Genomic DNA, 23,040 nt, shown 5'->3' on the forward strand with positions numbered 1-23,040 from the left:
CAACTCCTACTACTAGCTTTGGGACCTCGGGTGAGTCACACAGCCCTCAGGTGCTACAGCTTCTATAAATAGTGATATAGTATTCTCACTTAAAGTGTGGCTGATCAGAGCAGCCCTTCCGTGGATCAACCACCCCATCAGAGGATCTGTGTCTACGATGGAGCCTTTTCTGCCCCAGGAGGTTCTTTCAGGTCCAGAAGCTTCCCCATGGAGGGAAGAGAGGCAGCAATGAAATCGGCGTATAGGCGGACTGGGCTCTTTCCCCTTCATGTCTGCCAGGGCAATGACCTCCTAGAGTCCGCTATGCACCCCCCACTTGCCTCTCTGGGCACTGCGAGGTGGAGCAGTTGTAGGACCAGGAAAAGCAAGAACAGAGCGTCCTTTTAGGCTCCCCTACCCGGGAGTTAAGGCGCTGCGCCTGGCCCTCTGGGGCGTGTTTGACCATAACTCGCACCGCTTGCTCTTTTCCCATTTCAGCAAAGTCTTGAGCTTGTATTCTAGTACCTTTTACCGGCCTTGGGTAAGCAGCTCGCACGGGGTATATAAGGAGAATCAACTTTCTGAACTGAAAAAAATGTAAATAGTAAAGTCAGTCGTGCTTCTTCCTGCCGGTGACTGTTTACAAGAGGGAAGTCAGCGGGCCCCCCAAGAGGTCGCTGGTGGCGCAGGAACCGCAGCCAGATTGTAAAGAACGGGGGAAGGAAAAAAAAGAAAACACGCAAAACTTTCTTCCTTGTTGCGAATAATCGCCGCCTCCCCCCCTCCGCCCCCAGCAGAAGCAGTAACGTGACACCCGAGCGAAATCCCGAGACCCGAGCGGAGAGGGAGGGGAGAGGGAGGAGAGTGCTGCGGAGCGCCGGAGGGAGAAAGGGGAGGAGAAGGAGGAAAACCCCTGTCAAGGAGGTGGAGCGAGGGGATGGTGTCCGCCTCCTGTTCCTCCCTGCCGTTTTTTAGAGAAGCCTGAACCGGGACAAAACACGCCGAGACCTACAGACACAAAGCCGGGGGGTCCACGCTGGCGCTGGAGGCGAGCCCCGGCGGCCGCAAGCGAGCCCGAGGCGCGGCGGGGCGCGGGGCGTGGGGACGCTAGCGGGCGCGGGACGGGCGCGGCGCCCCGTCACGGGCAGCGCCCCGAACCGGGGCCGGACACCTCGGCCGCTCGGGCCGCGGCGGCGGGGACCATGCCGAAGAAAGTCTCCTGAGCCCGGCAACTTCGGCCCCTCCCCGCCCCCACCCGGCTGCCCTCCGCGCGGCCCTCCCCATGTGCAGCCGGCCAGCCGGGCTCTCCTCCTCGCGGCGGATGGGTGACCTTTTCCTGGCACGGGCAGGCTGTGCGAGGCGGCGGAGCAGGCGATGAAGAAGAAGCAGCAGCATCCCGGCGGCGGCGCGGATCCCTGGCCCCATGGGGCCCCTTTGGGGGGCGCCCCTCCGGGCCTGGGCAGCTGGAAGCGCCGGGTGCCCCTGCTGCCTTTCCTGCGCTTCTCCCTCCGGGACTACGGCTTCTGCATGGCCACCCTGCTGGTCTTCTGCCTGGGCTCCCTCCTCTATCAGCTCAGCGGGGGACCCCCTCGCTTCCTGCTCGACCTGCGGCAGTATTTGGGTAAGGAAGCAGGGCAGGCGCTAGGGCGGCGCCGGCTGCGCAAAGTTGCGCGGCGGGGAGAGGGTCGCGGCGGGGACTTCTCGCTCTGCCACCGCGCGCCGCCGCCGCCGCCCCGGGTCTCTCCAGGTGCTAAGCCCGCGAGCATCTGTACCGCGGTCGGGAGCACCTTCTTCCTCCCGCGCGTCCGACTGTCCTCGCCGAGGCGGGGGCGCCGCTGGGTTGCGCTGCCGGCAGGTACCCCGGGGCGAGGCACCGCTCACCTTCCCCCCGCCCCACCTCCGCCACCTCGATCCGGACTGGGGCGGAGTGGATGGGTGTGTGGGGTGTGCCGGAGTGTGTGTATCTTCAGGCCTGGCGGCGCGGGGAGTGGCTAAGGGAAGGGACGGTCCGCTCCGTGGCATTGTTAGTGACCGCAGTTCAGTCCCGTCCCGCGCCCCGGGGAGTGTGGGTGGGTTTAGCCCTTTGCCACCGTCCGCTCTGAGAATTCTGTCTCGCGGATCCCCCGCCTGCCCGCCGGTCCTAGTGGCTCCGTGCTGTCCCCGGGCTGGCTTGTCCCTTGGCTGCCGCTGCCCACCCCGCCGCCCGCAGCTAGCCTGGCGCGGGGAACGGGTTGCATCCAGGGGTTTGGGGATGCCCGAGGGCGCTGGTCAGCCTGGCCAGCAGTGTCGCCCCCAGTAACCCGAGGATCCTCGGCGCTGTGTGCGTCTCAAGCTCAAGTCAAAACTTGTGTGTGTGTGTGTGTGTGTGTGTGTGTGTGTGTGTGGTTTATTAGGAGAGACGCCGCCTGTCTTTAGCAGAAGTAAGGAAGGGGTTTGACGGGAGGGAAAGAGCCGCTCCAGCGAGAAGGCGTGACCCCGCAGCTCCCTCGTCTCGGTTGCGGGAGCCAGGGGTGCCAGGGACAGGCGAGCGCAAGCCCAGGTCGCAAGGACGATGCTGGCACTCGCGTTCGAGCCAAGGGAGGATGCAGATCCCTCCCAAGTCTGTGGCCAGAAGAGGTCGTGCGGGGGTGAAGGCTGGGAGAGCTCCAGCTTCTTGCAAGCATCCGAAGTGATAAGCCTGAGCATCTGCACGATGAGAGCGAGTGCGGGGAAGCAGAGCCACCGAAGTGCTGGAAGGAAAATGGGCCAAATGACCCGGGCCAGCTGGAGGCTGCCACAGTTACCCCAAACGTCACTTCGTGGCAGAAGCCACAGGTCTAGATAGTAGACCGTTTGGAGAAAAGAGAAAAGAAAAGAAAAAAAAACCCAAAACAAACAAACAAAACAAAACAAAAACAAAACCACATCAGCCGAGTTACAAATGTGTTAGGGCATTTGGAAATGTAGATGTGGATAAAATAATATTCTTTACCTTGTACAAGACCTCATATTTTAAAAGTTACACTTTTATTCCTTTATAAACTTTGGGGAACTACAGATTACAGGAAAAGTTGGCCCAAGTAGATTTCCATAGCATTTGGTTTCATAGAGGATTTGGGGCAATATATCCTTTATTAGGGAATCAAACCTCTTCTTTTCATAAGTTCTGTATTGTGGAGTCTCATAGCTTCCTCCACTCTCTGACACCTGCTAGTGCCACAAAAGTTAACAGTATTTTCATCACCAGCAGAATCCCTGTTAACAGGCATTGGGAGGCAATCGTTGAGGCTCAGGGTCTTTCTCCATTAAATCTGACAATGAATTCTTGCGGAAGTTCTTTTTAAGTAATAGTTGGAGGCCAGGGGTGTAGGGAAAAGTGTAATGGACCAGGATGGAAGTCATCTGTGCTCATTGTCCTCAAAGCACCTGGCCTCGTGTAGGGTACTCAGACTTCATAGGCCTGGTGTTTCATGGCAGAATTAGAAGCCACACCTGACTGTCAATGAAATCTCCACCCAGCTCCTAAAGTTTTGGGGTTCTGACACCTTTCTTGAGGAAGGGAGATTCTGGGAGGAGGAAGGAGCAAAGGTACTACTGAGGATAAAATCAAGACATTTCAACATATATTGCATTAACATTTTCACTTTATATTTCCAAACAATGAGGCCTGATAAATTTGGGTGGTCAGCTGGTAGAAGGGTGAATTCTCAGCTTCTGCTCAGGAAACTAGGAAGAACTGAAAGATTGAATGCTGCTCCTGTTACTACCTGATCATTATATTTCTGACTGATGTGATAGGTTCAAAATGACATCATTGTGAACTGAAAATAGAATACCCTTGGCCAAATTTGTTCCCTGTTGTCACGTAAATATAATGATTTTTGGGAAAAGTGGGCTTGTGGTATTTTGGATGATCTAAAATATACCTTTAATAATATAAGGCCACTGTGTCTGCAGAATTACTTTCCCCTGTTTTCCTCCATTCTTTTATTTTAGTGTCTGTCAAAACAAAACTTGTGGTTAGTAAACACATCCTCTCAATTTCCTCAGCCAATTTTGACAGCAAGTATTTTTCGTAAATGTAAGTTCATGTAAAGTAAAAATTTTCCAAATCAAAATATGTTTATATCAAACACTTTTCTTTACAGAGTATTATTTCAGTATACTTATACAATATTCTATGTCTGACACACAATGGCCGCTCAATACATATTGGTTGAATTAATGACCCAACCTGTTGTATCAAACAGGTAGTGTGATATTTAACGTACTGAATATTCTCATAGGAAAGCCAAGAGACAGTAGCATTCATAGTAAAAGCTAATATTTATCACACATGTGCCAGTCAGTGCATACACAGGGTGACATTCAATCTGCACAGCAGCACTGTAGGTAGGTTCTATTGTTATTTCCATTTTCTGTATGTAAAAAATGAGGGCAAAGAGTTATGAAGGACACATAGCAAGCGAGGCAGGACTTCAACCCATGTCTGTCTGATTGCAGTACCCATTGCATAGCACTATGGGCAGTTTAAGGGAGAAAATGGAAGGACAGCCAAGATGCAAATGGGAATCTAAAGATCGGGACTGGCTAAAAACGATCCATCACATTTACATCCATAATTCCACTTTCCTTTTCTTGATACTTGTACTCTGAGTATCTTGAGGAGCCAGCAGAGAAGGGAAATAATTCAAGCAGCTGGTTTGCTTTAACTCTACCTTTCCGTATTAATCCCCACTATATGGCCTCCATTTATTTAGGGAACTAGACCCTCCCTGAGCTGGACAACAACTGGGAGTAATGTTGGTCGGACTCGCATCTTCCGGGCGTTTTCTCTTTCTTTAGCAGTTGTGCTATGTCTAGGCTAGTGGTTCCCAATGTGGGTCCTTGGACCTGCCGCATCAGCCTCACCTGGGAATTTGTCACAAATGTATATGCTAAGATCTTATCCCAAAGCTGCTGAAGTCTGGGCACGGGCCCAGCAATCTGTGCGTCAGCAAGTCCTCTAGGTGATTCCAACGCAGAGAATTTGAGAACCATTGTTGTTGAGCAACAACAAAGTATTGCTTTCTGGAGGCTTCCCATGTATTTGAGAGAAAGGGGGAATGTGAGGCATGATGGGTAGATTTATAAAGTATTTAAAGGTACTTTAATACTTTAAAGTATTTAAAAATGTGATTTTAAAATGTACATGGTTTCAGTTTTTAATTTCAACTTTTAAAAGTGCATCTTCTTTGCTACTTAAGCCCCACTGTTTTGAGGGAAGGACCAGCCAACGGCATCCACCCCAGCTGGCTTTAGACCTTCCAAGGTTAGGAGAGGTGTGACGTGAGGAGTAGGCTGACGTGGGGCAACCGGAAAGCATAGTGTGGGGAAGGACGAGAACAGAGCCACTGATGATGCTTTCTGTTCCCCATAGGAGACAGTGGTGAACAGTCCTTCTTCCTAGTCAATTTGGGGAAAGGCAGAGTATGTTCTACTTAGAGAATGTTCTGCTGTAACACATTTGAAAAGAGTAAAGGAAGTGATGGGGAGGAAAATCATGCAAGGATAGCTGTTATCTTGATTTCCCACCCTGAGATTGGGTGGAGGGGGAGCACAAACATACATTGGGGTAAATAGAAATATATAGCCAATGCTACACTTAAGCTTGGAGACCATGGTCTTTCCAATTCAGTGAATTTTTTTTTTTTGAAATGGCATTCAGACTTTGTTTTGCTATGGAAAACAAACAAAAAATCAAATAAAATCTCCCCCAGAAATTAGGTTATGATGCAGCCTTGCTGCCAGTAGCCTTATTACTTATGAGCTGTGGAAATATCAAAAACTTGGAATAAGACTCATTGATATAAACAGAATAAGCCAGATGGCTTACTACTGATCTTGTACAACTGACAAACTCTAATGATTTATCATCCAGCCTTGGATATGTGATTTAGACTTTATGGAAGCTAAACTTGTTGGACTCATTCCAAGCTAATATGCTTTCCTTTCCATTTTTAATTTATACCGCTTTAAATGGAGATATAGAACTTTAGTTCTCAGAATTGCCAATCTTTGCATATATTATATATGAGCCTGGCAATTTAGAGTCAAAAAATGAAAAGTATGTCATGTTATTGAATTTGAAATTCTCTAAGTTTAAGTGCATTTAAAGGAAAATGTGAAAATAGAGGTCCATATCTGTTACAAAATAGTTTCTTTGAACCTAAAAAGCCAAATTTTATTTTTCTTCTGCATTTCACACATGGTATAAATATAGTACTTTAGGCTCCAAACAGTAATCTAGGAAATGAATGCATAAAATATGACGTTATCAATAGAAATTGTTGACATAGAAAAAATGATATTCTTGTTCATAGCTACAAGTTTATATTGTGGGGTTGGTTGGGGACACAGTGGCACTGTATTAGAGAAAGGATAGAAAATGGAATTCAGCTATGGTAATCCGTTCTGTAAACAAATAGCATGAATGGTGAAAAGCAATCTGCCTTGTAAACTATTTTTTAATGTAGACTAGTCTCAGTATGAATTGTCTAAGAACACATATAAATGTGGATTATCTAAATACTGTCTTTCTTCAAATTGCCTGTCATCAATCCAGGCTTAAGACAGTGGTTAGTTTTGTTTTGGAGAAACTGGAAAGAAAGTGGTCAAGCTTTTTGAGTCCCAAAAGAAATAGTATCTTTTGCTTCCTCAGAGGGAGACTGAAGGAGCAAAAACAGTAGCTTGGCCTGCAGCTGTACTGGTGGCTGTCCATGATGGACAATGAAAACGCATCTTATTTGATGGATTGTAGCTGCTAGAATTATTAGGAGTTACTGCTTGCTTTTTGTTTTTTGGAAAGAAGACTTGACCACAAATGAATTTTGTCATAAATATATTTATTTGTATTACATAGAAACTCGGCTTTAAGCAAACAGTGATATACATAAATCCCTTTTTTTATCAGAAATAGGGACAGAAACACTAACATTTCACAAAAATTCTTATTTGCAAAAGTCAATGTAGCAACTGTTTTGCAAGAGAATTCCAAATGAAGTACATTTCAGCATTTGCTATTAGTTTTTAAACAGCTTTGTTGAGATATAATTCATATACCATATAATTCACCCATTTAAAGTTTTTAATAGTTTAATAGCTTTTAATATATTATAGATATGTGTAACCATTACCACAATTTTAGATTTTCATCACCACAAGGAGAAACGCCATACCCTTTATCCAACACTTTTGCCCCATCAACCCCAGTCCTAAGCAACCGCTAATTTACTTTCTGTCTGTATAGATTTGCCTATTCTTGGCATTTTATAGAAATAGAATAATATAATATGTGGTCTTTTGTGATTGGCTTCTTTTACTTGACATAATGTTTTCAAGGTTCATCCATGTTATAGCCTGTGTCAGTACTTCATTCTTTTTTATGGCTGAATAATATTTCCTAAGAATTTTTTTTATTGAGGAATAAAATGTTCCATAAGACTGTATGGATATTCCACATTTTGTTTATCCATTCACCCATTAATGGACATTTGGGTTGTTTTCACCTTTTGTCTGCTGTAAGTAGTGCTGCTATGAACATTTGTGTTGCAAGCTTTTGTTTCAACACCTGTTTTCTGTTCTTATGGGTGTATATACCTAGGAGTGGGATTGCTGAATCATATGGTAACTCTAAGTTTACCTTATTGAGGAACTGCCAAGCTGTTTCTACAGTGGCTGCACCATTTTACATCCCCCGCCAAGAAAGTATGAGAATTCCAATTTCTTCACATCCTCACTGCCATTTCTTATTTTCCATTTTTTTATTATAGCCATCTTAATGGGTATGAAGTGGTATATTCATTGGGGTTGTGTTTTGCATTAATGATGTCAAGTATCTTTTCATGTGCTTGTTGACTATTTGTATATCTTCTTTGGAAAAATGTCTATTCACATTTTGCTGATTTTTTTTTTTTTTTTTTTTTTGAGATGGAGGGTCGCTCTGTCCCCCAGGCTGGAGTGCAGTGGCGCGATCTCGGCTCACTGCAAGCTCTGCCTCCTGGGTTCACGCCATTCTCCTGCCTCAGCCTCCCAAGTGGCTGGGACTACAGGTGGCCGCCACCATGCCCGGCTAATTTTTTGTATTTTTTAGTAGAGATGGGGTTTCACTGTGTTAGCCAGGATGGTCTCAATCTCCTGACCTCGTGATTCGCCCGCCTCGGCCTCCCAAAGTGCTGGGATTACAGGCATGAGCCACTGCGCCCGGCCACTGATTTTTTTAAAAAAATTTATTTCCATAGGTTTTAGGGGAACAGGTGGTATTTGGTTACGTGAGTAAGTTCTTTAGTGGTGATTTGTGAGATTTTTGTGCACCCCTCACCCAAGGAGTATACACAGAACTCAATTTCTAGTCTTTGATCCCTCACCCCCTTCCCACCCTTTCTCCCTGAGTCCCCAAAGTCCACTGTGTCATTCTTATGCCTTTGCATCCTCATAGCTTAGCTCCCACTTAATGAGTGAGAACATATGATGTTGAGTTTTCCATTCCTGAGTTACCTCAGTTGCCTATTTTTGAATTGGGTTGTTTGTATTTGTGTTGTTGAGTTGTAAACATTATTTATATATTCTTAACAGTAGACCCTTTTCAGATATATGATCTTGCTATTAATTTGGGGGTTGGGAAATATGATACTGACTTAAATACAATACCGTTATTATTGTTCACTATATTATAGGTGTTCACCTTATCAAGGAGCAAGAAATTAGTTTTATATGTAAATGAGTTTTAAAGTGTTAAGTACGGTATCTGGGTATATAGTAAAACCTAAATAAACTCTAAAGATGGATTGGAAACAAGGATCTGTTCTAAAGAATCCTGGGGGTCTTGTTTTACAGTTATGGATTACTTTGAATATTAAACACTTTACATTTATCTCTAAGGTATGATAATTCATGGATAGTTAACACTTAACCTATTTTAGAGATGTCACAAAGATTGCTGTGACTTGTATGTGGAATATGAATTTAGCTAATTTTTGAACAGCAGATTATAGTACAATGGTTATATTTTGTCTTTATATTTGCTCACTACAATGGAGCCGATGAGCTCAGCAGGAGAAAACATTTGGGTTTATTATGTTCCTTATACAATATATGAAGCAACCAAGGAAATCTTAAGCATTCTCATGAAATTGGAATTCATATGCAATTTATTTTGTATTCATGTTGTGGTATAATATGAAGGACAAATATATAGGAACAGTAGTTGCTACGTATGTTTCTCTTGAGTAAAATAACTTATGAGTTTTAAGAAGAAATATTGTTTTTACAAAAATGACAGAAAATTTTAGTAGGTTTCAAAAATACATATAATCAAAATAACAAGCTCTAAAATAACTGCAGTCAATTAGATGCTGCTTGGCCTCAGTTTGAATAATTGGCAACACTCTCTGAAATGGTCTGCCTCTATGTCTCTACCCAAATCTCATCTTGAATTGTAGTTCCCATAATCCCCACATGTTGTGGGAGGAACCCTGTGGGAGGTAATTGAATCATGGGGGCGGTTAACCCCCATGCTGTTCTTGTCATAGTGAGTTCTCATGAGAACTGATGGTTTCTTTTTTTTTTCTTTTTTTTAATACACATTCCCCAAAACTGGATTACTGGCGTCCAGTATTCCAATTATGAGCATTTTTAATTTATTAAATTTTGTTAAATATTTTAGCTCAAAATGTTGAAGTAATTTACACATAATTCACATTTCCTGCCACCTCCACAGAGCTAGATGTCATCTCTATAGTTCTGGTAATCATCCAGGTGAAAAATGGCATTTTTTTTTATTATACTTTAAGTTCTAGGGTACATGTGCGCAACGTGCAGGTTTGTTACATACGTATACATGTGCCATCTTGGTGTGCTGCACCCATCGACTCGTCATTTACATTAGGTATATCTCCTAATGCTATCCCTCCCCCCTCCCCCCACCCCACAACAGGCCCCGGTGTGTGATGTTCCCCTTCCTGTGTCCAAGTGTTCTCATTGTTCAATTCCCACCTATGAGTGAGAACATGTGGTGTTTGGTTTTTTGTCCTTGTGATAGTTTGCTGAGAATAATGGTTTCCAGCTTCATCCATGTCCCTACAAAGGACATGAGCTCATCCTTTTTTATGGCTGCAAAGATCTGATGGTTTCATAAGGGGCTTTTCCCCTTTGCTCAGCACTTCTCTCTCCTGCCACCATGAGAAGAAGGATGTGTTTGCATCCCCTTCTGCCATCATTGTAAGTTTCTTGAGGCATACCCAGCCATGTGGAACTGTGAGTCAATTAAACCTCTTTCCTTTAAAAATCACCCACTCTCAGGTATGTCCTTATAGCAGCATGAGAACAGACTAATACACTGTCATTCAAAATTACCAGGGAACCAGATATAGCTGCTTAGTCTTGAAGCTACGCCATACCTCTTGGTCTGTCTCAGGGTTTATATTGATTGTCTATAATTTCCCCAAAACTGCCACTGGTTCATTTTTGTTGTCTCGCTGCCTGCTTAGACTTCTGCTAATGTCTTTGTACTGATTGTTTAGGAAGGTACAATTCCAATTAGGATCTCTAAACTCCTGTAAGTATTTGTTTATTTCATGATCTCTTATGAAGTTTTGACATTCTACCTTGTATTGTGATCATCTGTGAGCAAGCACCTTGAAGGGAGGAAGCTTATTCAGTACTTCGCATCGCTGCTCTGACATCTCTTCTGGGTGCTCCACACAGGCCCTCAGGAAGTGGCTGTTGATTCAGTATATTTGCTGAGCAACTGTTCTTCACTAGGATTCCAAATCCTGCTTTGTTCGGTCTCTATTTAGAGAATATGGGGAGGGATGCCAAGAAGGACTCTAGCTCAGTTGATGCCTTTAGCCTATTTCTTCCTTGCTCTTTGAAGCTGATGCTCCAAGCAAATACATTACAACCACTTATGACATATGAGTACATATAGTTTCGTTTAGAGGTGGTTGCCCATTCTAGAGTGTAGTGGTGCCATCAGAGCTCACTGCAGCCTCAACCTCCTGGGCTCAAGCCATCCTCCCACCTCAGCTTCTTGAGAAGCTGGGACTACAGGCACAAGCCATCATACCTGGTAACACAAATATTTCCTTCTGTGCACAGAGATAACTGTCCACTTCTTACCTTTGGGCATTTGGAATTACACTTTTAGAGCTCTCTCTGTAATTAAGAATAGTGAGATCAGTTTAGAGACTTGTGTGCATACAGTTAGAATGCAAACTTCTTGTTACTTGTCATTTTCTGAAATCCTAGACCAGTTGTTTTGGAAGTTTGCAGAATAGCTATTTCTGTAGGTTAGTGTCTTCTTTAGGTAGCAATTTGTGTTAAATTAGCCAGTATGTTTCAAGCATGACTTTAAGTCATGAAGGAGATGAGACCGTGGAATGATGTGATTTTTGAAATAGGGACTGAACAGAGTTTAACCTAGAACTGCAACATGACCATACTGTAAAATTAGGTCTCAGTACACCAACCCATTTACACTTGTTTGGTGAAAGATACTATAATAACCTTAAGTCATGGCTTTGATTAGGCAATTCTTAGTTAATTCATTAATAGATGATTTAAATAACCTATTACCTTTAACTGTACTGCATTTCTGGAAACACCATTGCTGTTTTTTAGTTGAAGGAGTGCAATTTTCATAATCTTGATGAAAGAAAAATGAGAATATTCTGAGACATATGAATTCCTTTGTTCAGTCATTCAACAAATATTCACGGAAGGCCTTCTTTGGGGCAGAAGCATCAGGCAGTAGGAAGGATATAGGTTTTGGAGCAGAGCTCCGGGTGTGAAGCACTGTGTTACCATTTATTAGCTGGGACAGCTTGAATAATTTTATTAACTTCTCTGAACCTCTGATGTTTTGATGTATACAATAGGATTAATAATTGCTGTTTTACAGGATACTTCTCTAACCCAAGGCCTGACATTTAAGTTCAACAATTGCCAATTTTCTCAGCTTGTTCTTTGCTTCCCTTTAACTCCCTCTTCATTTAGCACACATACACATATGAGTGTACACACACACACTCATATCGGCACACAGCTGGGGGAGTATACAGATTCACTGATAACCTGGCTTCCAATTGAAAGAAGCAATCAAACCTAGAAATACACAGTTACTTCACTAGTATTTGGCAAGGGCTCTTCAACACCTGACAAGTTCCGGTAATTCATCCATCCCACTAATTACATATATGTACCCCTTCCTGCTTCTTCTCTTCTGCTTCCTGGAGATAGTCTTTAAATGACACATTCTTTGCACAGCCTGATTTCCTCTGTTTTGAATTTATCCACACTACTTTTTTTGTTCCTGCATTCACAAAATAAAAATAGCTGTGTGGAGGGAGTATGCTGGCGCTTACTCTCTGGGATAGCCAGCTGTTCTAGGATTGCACTAGTGATCCATAAGATACATCCTTTCAGAAATAATCACAATGCCAGGCATACACTGTGCCTGCTCCCAGAACATCCCCCATTCATGACGAAACTACCACGTCCAGTAGTACGCCCGCTTTCTTTTCTCAGTTCCCACTTCCCTCTCATTGACAGTCAGAGCAAGAGCAGTGAACCGCAGAAGCAGATCTTGTGTCTTCACCAAGAGGCTGGTGAACTTGCTTGTTTCCCAAGCTCAGCCTCTCTGTGTTGCCTTGCTCTGTTAGCCTCCAGTAGGTGTTGCGGCGAGTGAGAGCCATACCATCTGGCATGGCCAATCACCCAGTTCCTTGAGCAGTTGAAGGCAAATTCTGATTTTACATTATTTCGTAGAAAGTTGTATTTTGTTTGGGGACCTTAAAAACCCTGACCTTGTCATCCAGCACAGAGCTTCCTGCTTTAACACAAAGGCTGTTTGACATGAATGCCTTCCCATTGGATAAACAGAACCGTCAGGCAGAGCCATGCGGCTGGATGGAAGGGGCACTAGGCCTGGGTGTGCAGGGCGACCCGACAATAAGTCAGTTGTCGGTGTTAAGTCATGTGAGCCTCCAAGGCTTCAGTGTCTTCATCTCTACAATGAAGGAGTTTCATTAGATCCGTGATTCTCAGCTGTTTCCGTTCCTTAGGACCCTCACCCATGGCAGTGTTTCCATACGGTCTTGACTGTCCCTATGGGAATACATCTCAGTGGCCAGGAGAGGGAGAAAGGGCATGGCACTGGAAGTCCTTTAAAAAAAGTCCCTGAGCTCATGCCTGTAATCCCAGCACTTGGGGAGGCCGAGGTGGGTGGATCACAAGGTCAGGAGATCGAGACCATCCTGGCTAACATGGTGAAACCCCGTCTCTACTAAAAAATACAAAAAAATTAGCCGGGCATGGTCGCGGGCGCCTGTAGTCCCAGCTACTAGGGAGGCTGAGGCAGGAGAATGGCGTGAACCCGGGAGGCGGAGCTTGCAGTGAGCCGAGATCTCACCACTGCACTCCAGCCTGGGCGACAGAGCGAGACTCCGTCCCAAAATAAATAAATAAATAAAAATAAAAAATAAAAGAACGCGGCATACGCGGTGGTTCACGCCTGTAATCCCAGCTCCCTGGGAGGCCGAGGCGGACGGATCACAAGGTCAGGAGATCGAGACCGTCGTGGCTAACACGGTGAAACCCCGTCTGTACTAAAAATACAAAAAATTAGCCGGGCATGGTGGTGGGCGCTTGTAGCCCCAGCTACTCGGGAGGCTGAGGCAGGAGAATGGTGTGAACCTGGGAGGCGGAGCTTGCAGTGAGACAAGATCGCACCACTGTACTCCAGCCTGGGCGACAGAGCGAGACTCTGTCTCAAAAAAAAAAAAAAAAAAGTCCCTGAGGTAATTTTTCTGTGCACTCCCAGGGGTGAGTGTTTCTTTTCTCTTGAGAATCACTGAAGTAGATCGTTCTAAGATCTCTGCTGTTCTTCAAATCATGTGCTGAAAGAGACAAGAGGTCATATAATTGTAGCAACTGAAACAAATATAAGGCTATTTTCTTTGGACCCAAACACTTATTTTAAAAATTGCAGAAGTCAAGTGACTAAGGCAAGTAGAATACACAAAAACATTTTAGGCCATCATTGTCATTTTCTGAGTCTTAATCATAGTTAAATTTTTTCTAAAATTAAAATCAGCAGCGCGTTTCCTCCACCTCCGCCAGAACTTGCTCTAGAAATTAGGGGAAGCAGAATGTCCCCAGGAAGTCCTAAGAGAGAAGAAGCAGAGTAAGACATGGGTTTCCAGAGTTTAGAGTCTCACTATGTGATAGGTGAAAGCTGTGTTGTTGATGAGGATTTGCACAGCCTCCTCCCGGTTGCCTGCTACTGACCATCCCATTTCACTGTGGGCAGCTCCAGTGGATAAGAGGGTTCTTCACAGTGTGGTGAGCTACTCCTTTCTAGCCTCCATCCATTTTTTGCTGTTCTTCTGGAAGCTGTATAGGCTTGTCTATTGGACTTTATAGTCTTCAAATAATTGAAGATGCTAAAATGACTATTATGTCTACCCTGCTCTGCTACACACATAAATCTTGTCCAGACAAATAGGTCTGTTTACCAGTACTTTCTCATCAGAAGTCATTTGAAGACACAGAAAGTAAAAACCACAAAGAAAAAAAAAACTATATTAAAGTGAAAGCTCAACAGTAACACCCCATAAACATAGCAAAACAAAACAAAACTAAACTAAAAAAACAAAAAAACCCACAAACATCTCCCTAGGAAATGGAACTAATATGCAGGTCTTTAAAAGTTCAGTTTATCAATGAGAAAAAGATAAACCAACTCATGAGATAAATGGGCAGAGTACAGGAGCAGTCACAGAAGAGGAGACACGGCTGGCCAGTAAGCACAAAGAGAAATGAAATGGTTTTGATTCCCTTACACATCTTAGCCCCCTTCCTCTGTCTGCATGGCCCGTAAAAGCCACAGAACTGAACAGTTTTCCAGTTCCCTCAGTGAGCCTACTTTGTGCAGTGGTGTGTTACTGTCAGAAGGAATCCTCTTCTGAACTGTGGTATTTGAGAATGACTGCTCCTCCCACTGCTTTTCTGAGGGTGTTAGCAGGAGTGCAACAGAGCCTGGCTTCAAGGCCCCCAGCGGGCTGGCTGGAGCCCTTGCTTCAACTCCTCCAAGCACGTGCGGCCAAGTTCTGGGAGCCACGTCGATGTGGGTTGATGGGTCCCCTGAGACGCCCTCTCTGCTCAGAACACAGCCAGTAAGCCATGGGCAGATCACAACAAACAGCACCCTGCCTTCTGCTCCGCCTCCCTCCATCTACCACACTGCCAAGTGCCTAAGAAGCTTAGGGGAGAAGGAACTGCTGTGGTGCTTAGAATGCGGTGTCTTGCCTGGAAGTATTTTCTCAGTCTTCGAGAAAACAGTGGAACTGACTCATCTGGTCAGAGCTTTACAGAAATGTGATTGCAGATCTCTTGCAATTTCATTCTGCTTTAGTGTCAGAATTCATCCGACAACGTGCCAAAAAAAAAAAAAAGTGTGTAAAATCACATACAGATTTAGATACTTCAAGAGGAAGTTATTTTTACCACAGTGGGGAAGAAACCAGAAAGTGCCGATTGGTGGAGAACGCCCGGCAGGGCTGAGGAAGGAGGGTGGGCACCTGAGCAACCTGGGCCTGGCCACACTCACCCCTGCAGCCTTGCCAGCCTGGCCCAGGGATTGTGGTGTGGTCGCCTCTTAGCAGGTGGAGGGAGGAGTTCCTGTGTGGAAGATCTGCTTGAAGGAGGAAATGTTGATATAACCCCCGAGTGTGGAGCCAACTTCAGCAGTGCGGGGTTAACATGGGTTACTCTTGAAAATGTGTTGCGTGCTCTCCCAACAGTCCATAGAAGCAGCTCTCTAACAGCTGCATGGGACACAAAGGTAAAAATGGAGAAACGATTCCAGAAAACCACATAAATATAAAAACCAAATGGCGCAGTGTCTTTATTTTGTTTTGGCAGATAACAGGATTGAGGCCACCTTGTTTTCTTTGCTTATGCATTTCCCAACTCAAAAGGCTGTTCTTGTTTGCTTGTAGAGCAGAGATCCAAGGCCTGAGAGACCCTGAAATGTTTGTAGTTATATTCTTCATTCGTGCTGCAAGATAAAGAGTTTTCCCAGAAACTAAAGGGAGGGAACAGGAAATATTTGTTAAGATCCGTAACCTCTGACTTTTGTCTCCTCTTTTCACCTGGGCAAAGGATATCAGTGATAATATTTTGGGTCTCATAAGATGATGAATTGTTCAAATGTATTTGGAGAATACTTTATTCAAGCATCTTTGTCTTTCTCTCCTATTCCTTGTGGCTGAAGAGAGGCATGTGCTTTTTATGCAAGGGTCTTGAAATGTATGCAGTTACCATGGTGGCACTCTGTCTCTGACCCAAACTCTGGCATAGAGTGTATGTTTAGCCATGTTTTCAGGGGTGCTTCCTAGCGTGGTCAGGAGAAACTGCTAGAGCTGAATTTGGTTGCTGGGCAGGCTTCTATCCTTTTTTTTTTTTTTTTTTAATAGATGCAGGGGGTATAAGTGCATGTTTTTTACATGGGTATATTGCATAATGGTGAGGTTTGGGTTCCTAGTGTACCCATTACCCGAACAGTGAACACTGTACACAAAAGGTAATTTTTCAATCATCAAGCCTTTTCTCCCTCCCTGCTTTTGAGAGTCCCCATTGTCTGTTATTTCCCTCTGTATGTCCATGTGTACCCATTGTTTATCTCTCACTTCTAAGTGAGAATGTGTGGTATTTGAGTTTTTGTTTCTGAGTTACTTCACTTAGGACAATGGTCTTCAGCTCCATTCCTGTTACTGCAAAAGACGTGTATATAGACCACATTTTCTTTATCCAGTCATCCGTTGATGGACAGTTAGGTTCATTCCATGACTTTGCTGTTGTGAATAGTGCTATGATAAACATACAAGGGCAGGTGTTTCTTTGATATAATGATTCTTTTCCTTCCCGTAGATACCCAGTAGTGGGGTTGCTGGGTCGAATGGTAGTTCGATTTTTAGTTCTTTGAGAAATCTCCATACTGTTTTCCATAGAGGTTGTACTAATTTACATTCCCACTAACAGTGTGTACGTGTTCCCATTTCTCCCCATCCTTGCCAACATCTGTTGTTTTTTGACTTTTTAATACTAGTCATTCTGACTGGTGTGAGATGGTATCTCATTGTGGTTTTAATTTGCATTTCTCTGATGATTAGTGATACTGAGCATTTTCTTCTTCATATTTTTGTGGGCTGCTTGTATATCTTCTTTTGAAAAATGTCTGTTCATGTCCTTTGCCCACTTTTTAATAGGGTTATTTGCTTTTTTCTTGTTGAGTTGTTTGAGTTCCTTGTATAGATTCTGGATATTAGTCCTTTGTGGGATGCATTTTTGCAAATATTTTCTCCCATTCTACAAGTTGTTGGTTTACTCTGTTGATTCTTTCTCTGCTGTACAGTAGCTCTTTAGTTTAATTAAATCCCTTTTGTTTATTTTTGTTTTTGTTGCATTGCTTAGCCATATATTCTTTGCCCAGGCCAATGTTCAGAAGAGTTTTTCCTAGGTTTGCTTCTAGGATTCTTATAGTTTCAGGTTTTACCTTTAAGTCTTTAATTCATCTTGAGTTAACTTTTTATATGGTAAGAAAAGGGGTCCAGTTTCATTCTTCTGCATATGGCTGTCCAATTTTTCCAGCACCACTTATTGAATAGGGTATCCTTTCCCCATCGTATATTTTTGCCAACTTTGTTTACGATCAGTTGGTTGTAGGTAAGTGGCTTTATTTCTGGGTTCTCTACTATCTTCTATTACTCTATATGTCTGTTTTTGTACCAGTACCATGCTGTTTTGGTTACTATAGTCTTGTAGTATAATTTGAATTCATATAATGCTATCCCTCCAGCTTTGTTCTTTTTGCTTAGGATTGCTTTGACTATTCAGGGTCTTTTTGGTTCCATATGAATTTTAGGATTGTTTTTTCTAATTCTGTGAAAATGACATCAGTAATTTGATAGGAATTGCATGTAATCTATATGTTACTTTGGATAGTATGGGCATTTTAATGATATTGATTCTTCCAATCCACATGCTTGGGATGCTTTTCCATTTGTTTGTGTCATCTACAGTTTTTTTAATCAATGTTTTATAATTCTTGTAGAGATTTTTCACCTCCTTGGTTAATTGCATTCCTAGGAGTTTTATTATTTTTTGTGGCTATTGTAAATGATATTGAGTTCTTGATTTGGCTCTCAGCTTGAACATTATTGGTGTATAGAAATGCTGATTTTTGTACATTGATTTTGTGTCCTGAAACTTTACTGAAGTAATTTATCAAATCTAGAAGTCTTTTGGAGGAGTCTTTAGGGTTTTCTAGGTATAAGATCATGTCATCAGCCAACAGAGATAATTTGACTTCCTCTTTTCTAATTTGGAGGCCTTTTATTTCTTTCTCTTGCTATCAGGGGAACCCACCCCCGATAATTCAACATGGGTTCTTTTCTATTTCCTTAAGTGTCGGCCGGTCTGAGAAATAAAGGGAAAGAGTATAAAAGAGAGAAATTTTAAAGCTGGGTGTCCGGAGGAGACATCACATGTCGGCAGGTTCTGTGATGCCCCCTGAGCTGTAAAACCAGCAAGTTTTTATTAGCAGTTTTCAAAGGGGAGGGAGTGCATGAATAGGGTGTGGGTCACAGAGATCACATGCTTCAAGGGCAACAAAAGGTCACAAGGCAGAAGGTCAGGGCGAAACTAGAATCACTAATGAACTTCCATGCCCTGCTGCGCACACAATGTCAGGGTTCAAGAGCAGAGAACCGGTCTGACTAGAATTTGCCAGGCTGGAATTTCCTAATCCTAGCAAGCCTGGGGGTGCTGCAGGAGACTAGGGTGTGTTTCATCCCTATCTACATCTGCATAAGGCAGACACTCCCAGGGCACCCATTTTAGAGGCCCCGCCCTAGGAATGCATTCTTTTCCCAACACTGTTAATTATTAATATTCCTTACTGGGGAAAGAATTCAGCAGTATTTCTCTTACCCATTTTGGGTAATAAGAGAAAGGCAGCCAGACTTTAAGGTTATCTCCCTTGTTCCCTGAAAATCACTGTTATCCTGTTCTTAAGGTGCCCAGATTTCATATTGTTCAAACACCACTTATTGTTTCAGCACCACTTATTGAATAGGGTATCCTTTCCCCATTGTATATTTTTGCCAACTTTGTTTACGATCAGTTGGTTGTAGGTATGTGGCTTTATTTCTGGGTTCTCTACTGTCTTCTATTGCTCTATATGTCTGTTTTTGTACCAGTACCATGCTGTTTTGGTTACTATCATCTTGTAGTATAATTTGAATTCAGATAATGCTATCCCTCCAGCTTTGTTCTTTTTGCTTAGGATTGCTTTGACTATTCAGGGTCTTTTTGGTTCCATATAAATTTTAGGATTGTTTTTTCTAATTCTGTGAAAAATGACATCGGTAATTTTCAAACACACATGCTCTACAAACAATTTGTGTAGTTAATACAATCGTCACAGTGTCCTGAGGTGACATACATCCTCAGCTTACGAAGATGATGGGATTAAGAGATTAAAGTAAAGACAGGCATAGGAAATCATGAGAGTATTGATTGGGGAAGTGATAAATGTCCGTGAAATCTTCACAATTTATGTTCAGAGATTGTGGTAAAGACAGGCGTAAGAAATTATAAAAGTATTAATTTGGGGAACTAATACATGTCCATGAAATCTTCACAATTTATGTTCTTCTGCCTTCAGCCAGTCCCTCCGTTCGGGGTCCCTGACTTCCTGCAACATCTTGCCTAATTGCTCTGGCTAGGACTTCTACTATTATGTTGAATAGTGTAGTGGGAGTTGGCATTCTTGTCTTGTTCCAGTTCATAGGGGAAGTTCTTTTAAATTTTCTCCATTCAGTATGATGTTGGCTGTGGGTTTGTCCTATATGGCTTTTATTATTTTGAGGTATGTTCCTTTGATGCCTGGTTTGTTGAGGGCTTTTATCATGAAAAGATGTTAGATTTTACGGAATGCTTTTTCTGCAGCTGTTGAGATGATCGTATGGTTTTTGTTAGGCTTATATCTTCATACTTCGTTTGTTTTATGGCATAATGCGTTTCTGTGCTAAAATATAGCCTCTCTTCCCCAGATTTTTTCCCTGTCACCTTGTCAGAATGATAGTTGACTTTGTTAATTGCAGAGTAAGTCTTGCTCACAAGGCTTATTCTTCATTGAAGTCTCACATCAATGAGCCTTAAAGGATCAGAGACACATGTTCTCCTATCGCTCTCACCCACTCACCCACTTGCTCTCACCCACTCACCCACTTGCTCTCACCCACGCACCCACTTGCCCTCCTTTACATTTAGCTTGGCAGTCTTCCTCTGTTTTCTTTTCCATCTAGACAGGTTCATTCCTTCAACAAATGCTCATCAAGCACCAGTTGTATGCTGAGTGCTAAGATAATCACCGTATTCATGGGGCTGTGTTGTACCTGGAGGGACAGAGAAGGACTTAAGATCCCGTATGAGGTGTGTTGAACAGGGGGAGTTAAAAGAGGTAGTAGAGGCAGTGATTGGTCATGCCTGGATATGGTTAGACTGATTATCTCTTTCCTAAAGGCCCTGTTGATGCTAGTAGATCAGGAGGTTCTCAAGCCTGGCTGCATGATAGAATAACCTGGAGAACTTTGGAGAATACAGATATATGTGTTCATTTGGTCAAGGGTGTATGTGTTAAAAGCTCCATGGGTAATTCTAATATGCAACCAAAGTAAAGAACCACTGTAGCAGATACAGGGTCGGAGAGTTTTGTTTGTGCAGTAAATCCTCTTACAGTACTATTTAGGGATGCTTTATCTTAATCTATAATCTTTATTTGTCTATGACTTATAACACTTTAGCTTACAGCTTCTCTACTCTGGCATCTCTCAAACTTTAATGTGCGTGCAAATCACTCGAGGATTTGTTAAGCTATAGATCCTGATGTAGCAGGTCTGGAACTGGGCTTGAGATTCTGCATTTCCAGCAAGCAGCCAGGTGTAGCTGAGGTTGCAGTTGGAGGGCCACATTTTGAGTAGCAAGGGTCTATACCATAGCATTTCTGGGAAATAATGAATACCTGTAAACAACAAATATGTCAGGGTTCAGCTTAGCTCATTAAAGATCTGTGCTATTAAGCATTTCATAGATATCTTTTAAACTGAATTTTCATTCACCAGTTTGATTGTTCCAATTTAAGAACATTAAGTATTTCTTAAGTGAGAATCACACCCTTGCATGATTTCAAGTTTAAAATGGCTGTTTTTATTTATCTTTGGAAACTATAGTATTAAAATATAGGCTATTTGGAGTTTTGTGAACATAACAGATTTTGACCTAATGTCAAGTTTGTTAATAAGCATTGAGAGCAAACCAACTGGTCTTAGAGATGAAGTTTCTTCAAATAGTTGTTGCAGATTCGGTACCATTTTACCTTTTGACTGTTAGGCATACTATCAGAATTCATTACCAAAGTTTCCTGACATACAAATATTCTAGGTAAAGTTTTTTTTTTATAGCCAGAGAAAATAATTGGATGCACGTAGAGTGAATAATTAGAATGACTCTGTGTAATTATTTAAAAACACAATTTTAAGAATTAATTAAAACTGTTAATACATGCTCATTGTAAAATACTGGGATACAGGAAAAAAGCACAAAGAAAATAAAACACACATTAATTTCTTTGTTCACAACTGCTTTGGTTACATGCTTCCTCCACTCTGTAGTATCATAGATATCGTTTCACATCTTTATATATTTTTTTACAACATTGGTTTTCATGGTGGCAGAGTGGCCTGTGAATGTACTATTAATTCCTATAAGAAGGCTTTTTTGATATTTGGCCCATTTCTAGTTTTTTTTTGTGGTTGTAGATAAGGTTGTGATGAACATTATTAAATTGTTGCAGACTTCCCTATTGCCTTGGGATAAATTCCTAGACTTGGAATTGCTGGTTAAATGTATACCAATTTTTAAACTGATTTTACAAACCGGCACATTGATATGGCTTTGTATATTTCACTAGGAGTCTATTACCTGTTTTGCCTATACCCTTAAAAACACTGGATGCAATCTTTTAAAAATCCTTTACTCATTTGATTGGTGAAAATGATACTCTTATTCTTTAATTTGCATTTGTTTCAATATTAGTGAAAGTGAACCAGTTTACGCTTGTAAGACATGGGTCTTCTTTTGGGAATTGCAGTTTTAAATTTCTTTTGCGATTTTTCTCTATAGATGTGTTCCTCTTTCTCTTATCAATTCTAAGAGTTCTTTAGAGATGAAGGATATTAACCCTTTGACATACATGCAAGTAATAATTTCCTGGCTTTTTATTTGTCCTTTTGTTCTAAAAGTCAGTTTCTTTTATTTTTCCTGTGCGTTAATTACATTTTCCCATTTATTATTCTTTTCTTTGCTTTTAGGCTTAGAAAAGACTTATATCCCATCAGATACAAATTCTCTATATTTTCTTCTCATTCTATTGTTATTTCACTTTTTCATTTACTTTTTAAATCCCATTGGCATTTATTTTGGTGTAAAGTAAATTAACTCAATGATATTGCATGTCTGTCTGGAAACAAAGTCGTCATTTTGAATGATATCCTTCTTTAACAGTAAATGAATTTTTAAAACATTAAAATGAATTGATTTGAGTTGAAAGCTTTTTAGAGGACTTTTGAAAGCCCTGTTTGTTGTTTGATCCTAAATTTTGGCAGTGGGAGTGCTTCTGAGGCCATCTGGTCCCTCTTCGCGATACTAGAACCTGTGCTTGGGCCTCTCCCTTCTGCTGCCTCTCTCAGCTATGATTCTCAGCACAGGTCCACAGATGCCCTTGTTCCTGGAGAGAACTTTTGTCCCCACATCTGTGGAACCTGTAGTTGCTAGCTCTCAGGCCAGGCAGACATGGCCACTGTCCTCCCTGGACCTCTGTTGGCCTGGATTGCCCATGTGCAGGATTGGGTAACTGTATGGATCTCAGCCTCCTGGATTCCTACTGGGTCTTGAGCAAAAAACGCAACCCCTGGACAGCTG

At 42.5% G+C, this 23,040-nt stretch overlaps 1 protein-coding gene across 1 annotated transcript in view; it reads left to right on the plus strand.

Annotated features, from left to right (window-relative positions):
* Positions 1–731: 731 nt before the first annotated feature.
* UST (uronyl 2-sulfotransferase) overlaps positions 732–23,040 on the plus strand; it is a 330,777-nt gene continuing 308,468 nt past the window's right edge. Inside the window, exon 1 of the mRNA XM_004044809.5 lies at positions 732–1,600. Coding sequence (XP_004044857.3) covers positions 1,354–1,600 — 247 coding nt within the window. The 5' untranslated portion in view covers positions 732–1,353. The remainder of the gene's footprint in view (positions 1,601–23,040) is intronic.

The sequence above is a fragment of the Gorilla gorilla genome, chromosome 5 (assembly GCF_029281585.2).
Source record: "Gorilla gorilla gorilla isolate KB3781 chromosome 5, NHGRI_mGorGor1-v2.1_pri, whole genome shotgun sequence".
NCBI classification, from domain to species: domain Eukaryota; kingdom Metazoa; phylum Chordata; class Mammalia; order Primates; family Hominidae; genus Gorilla; species Gorilla gorilla.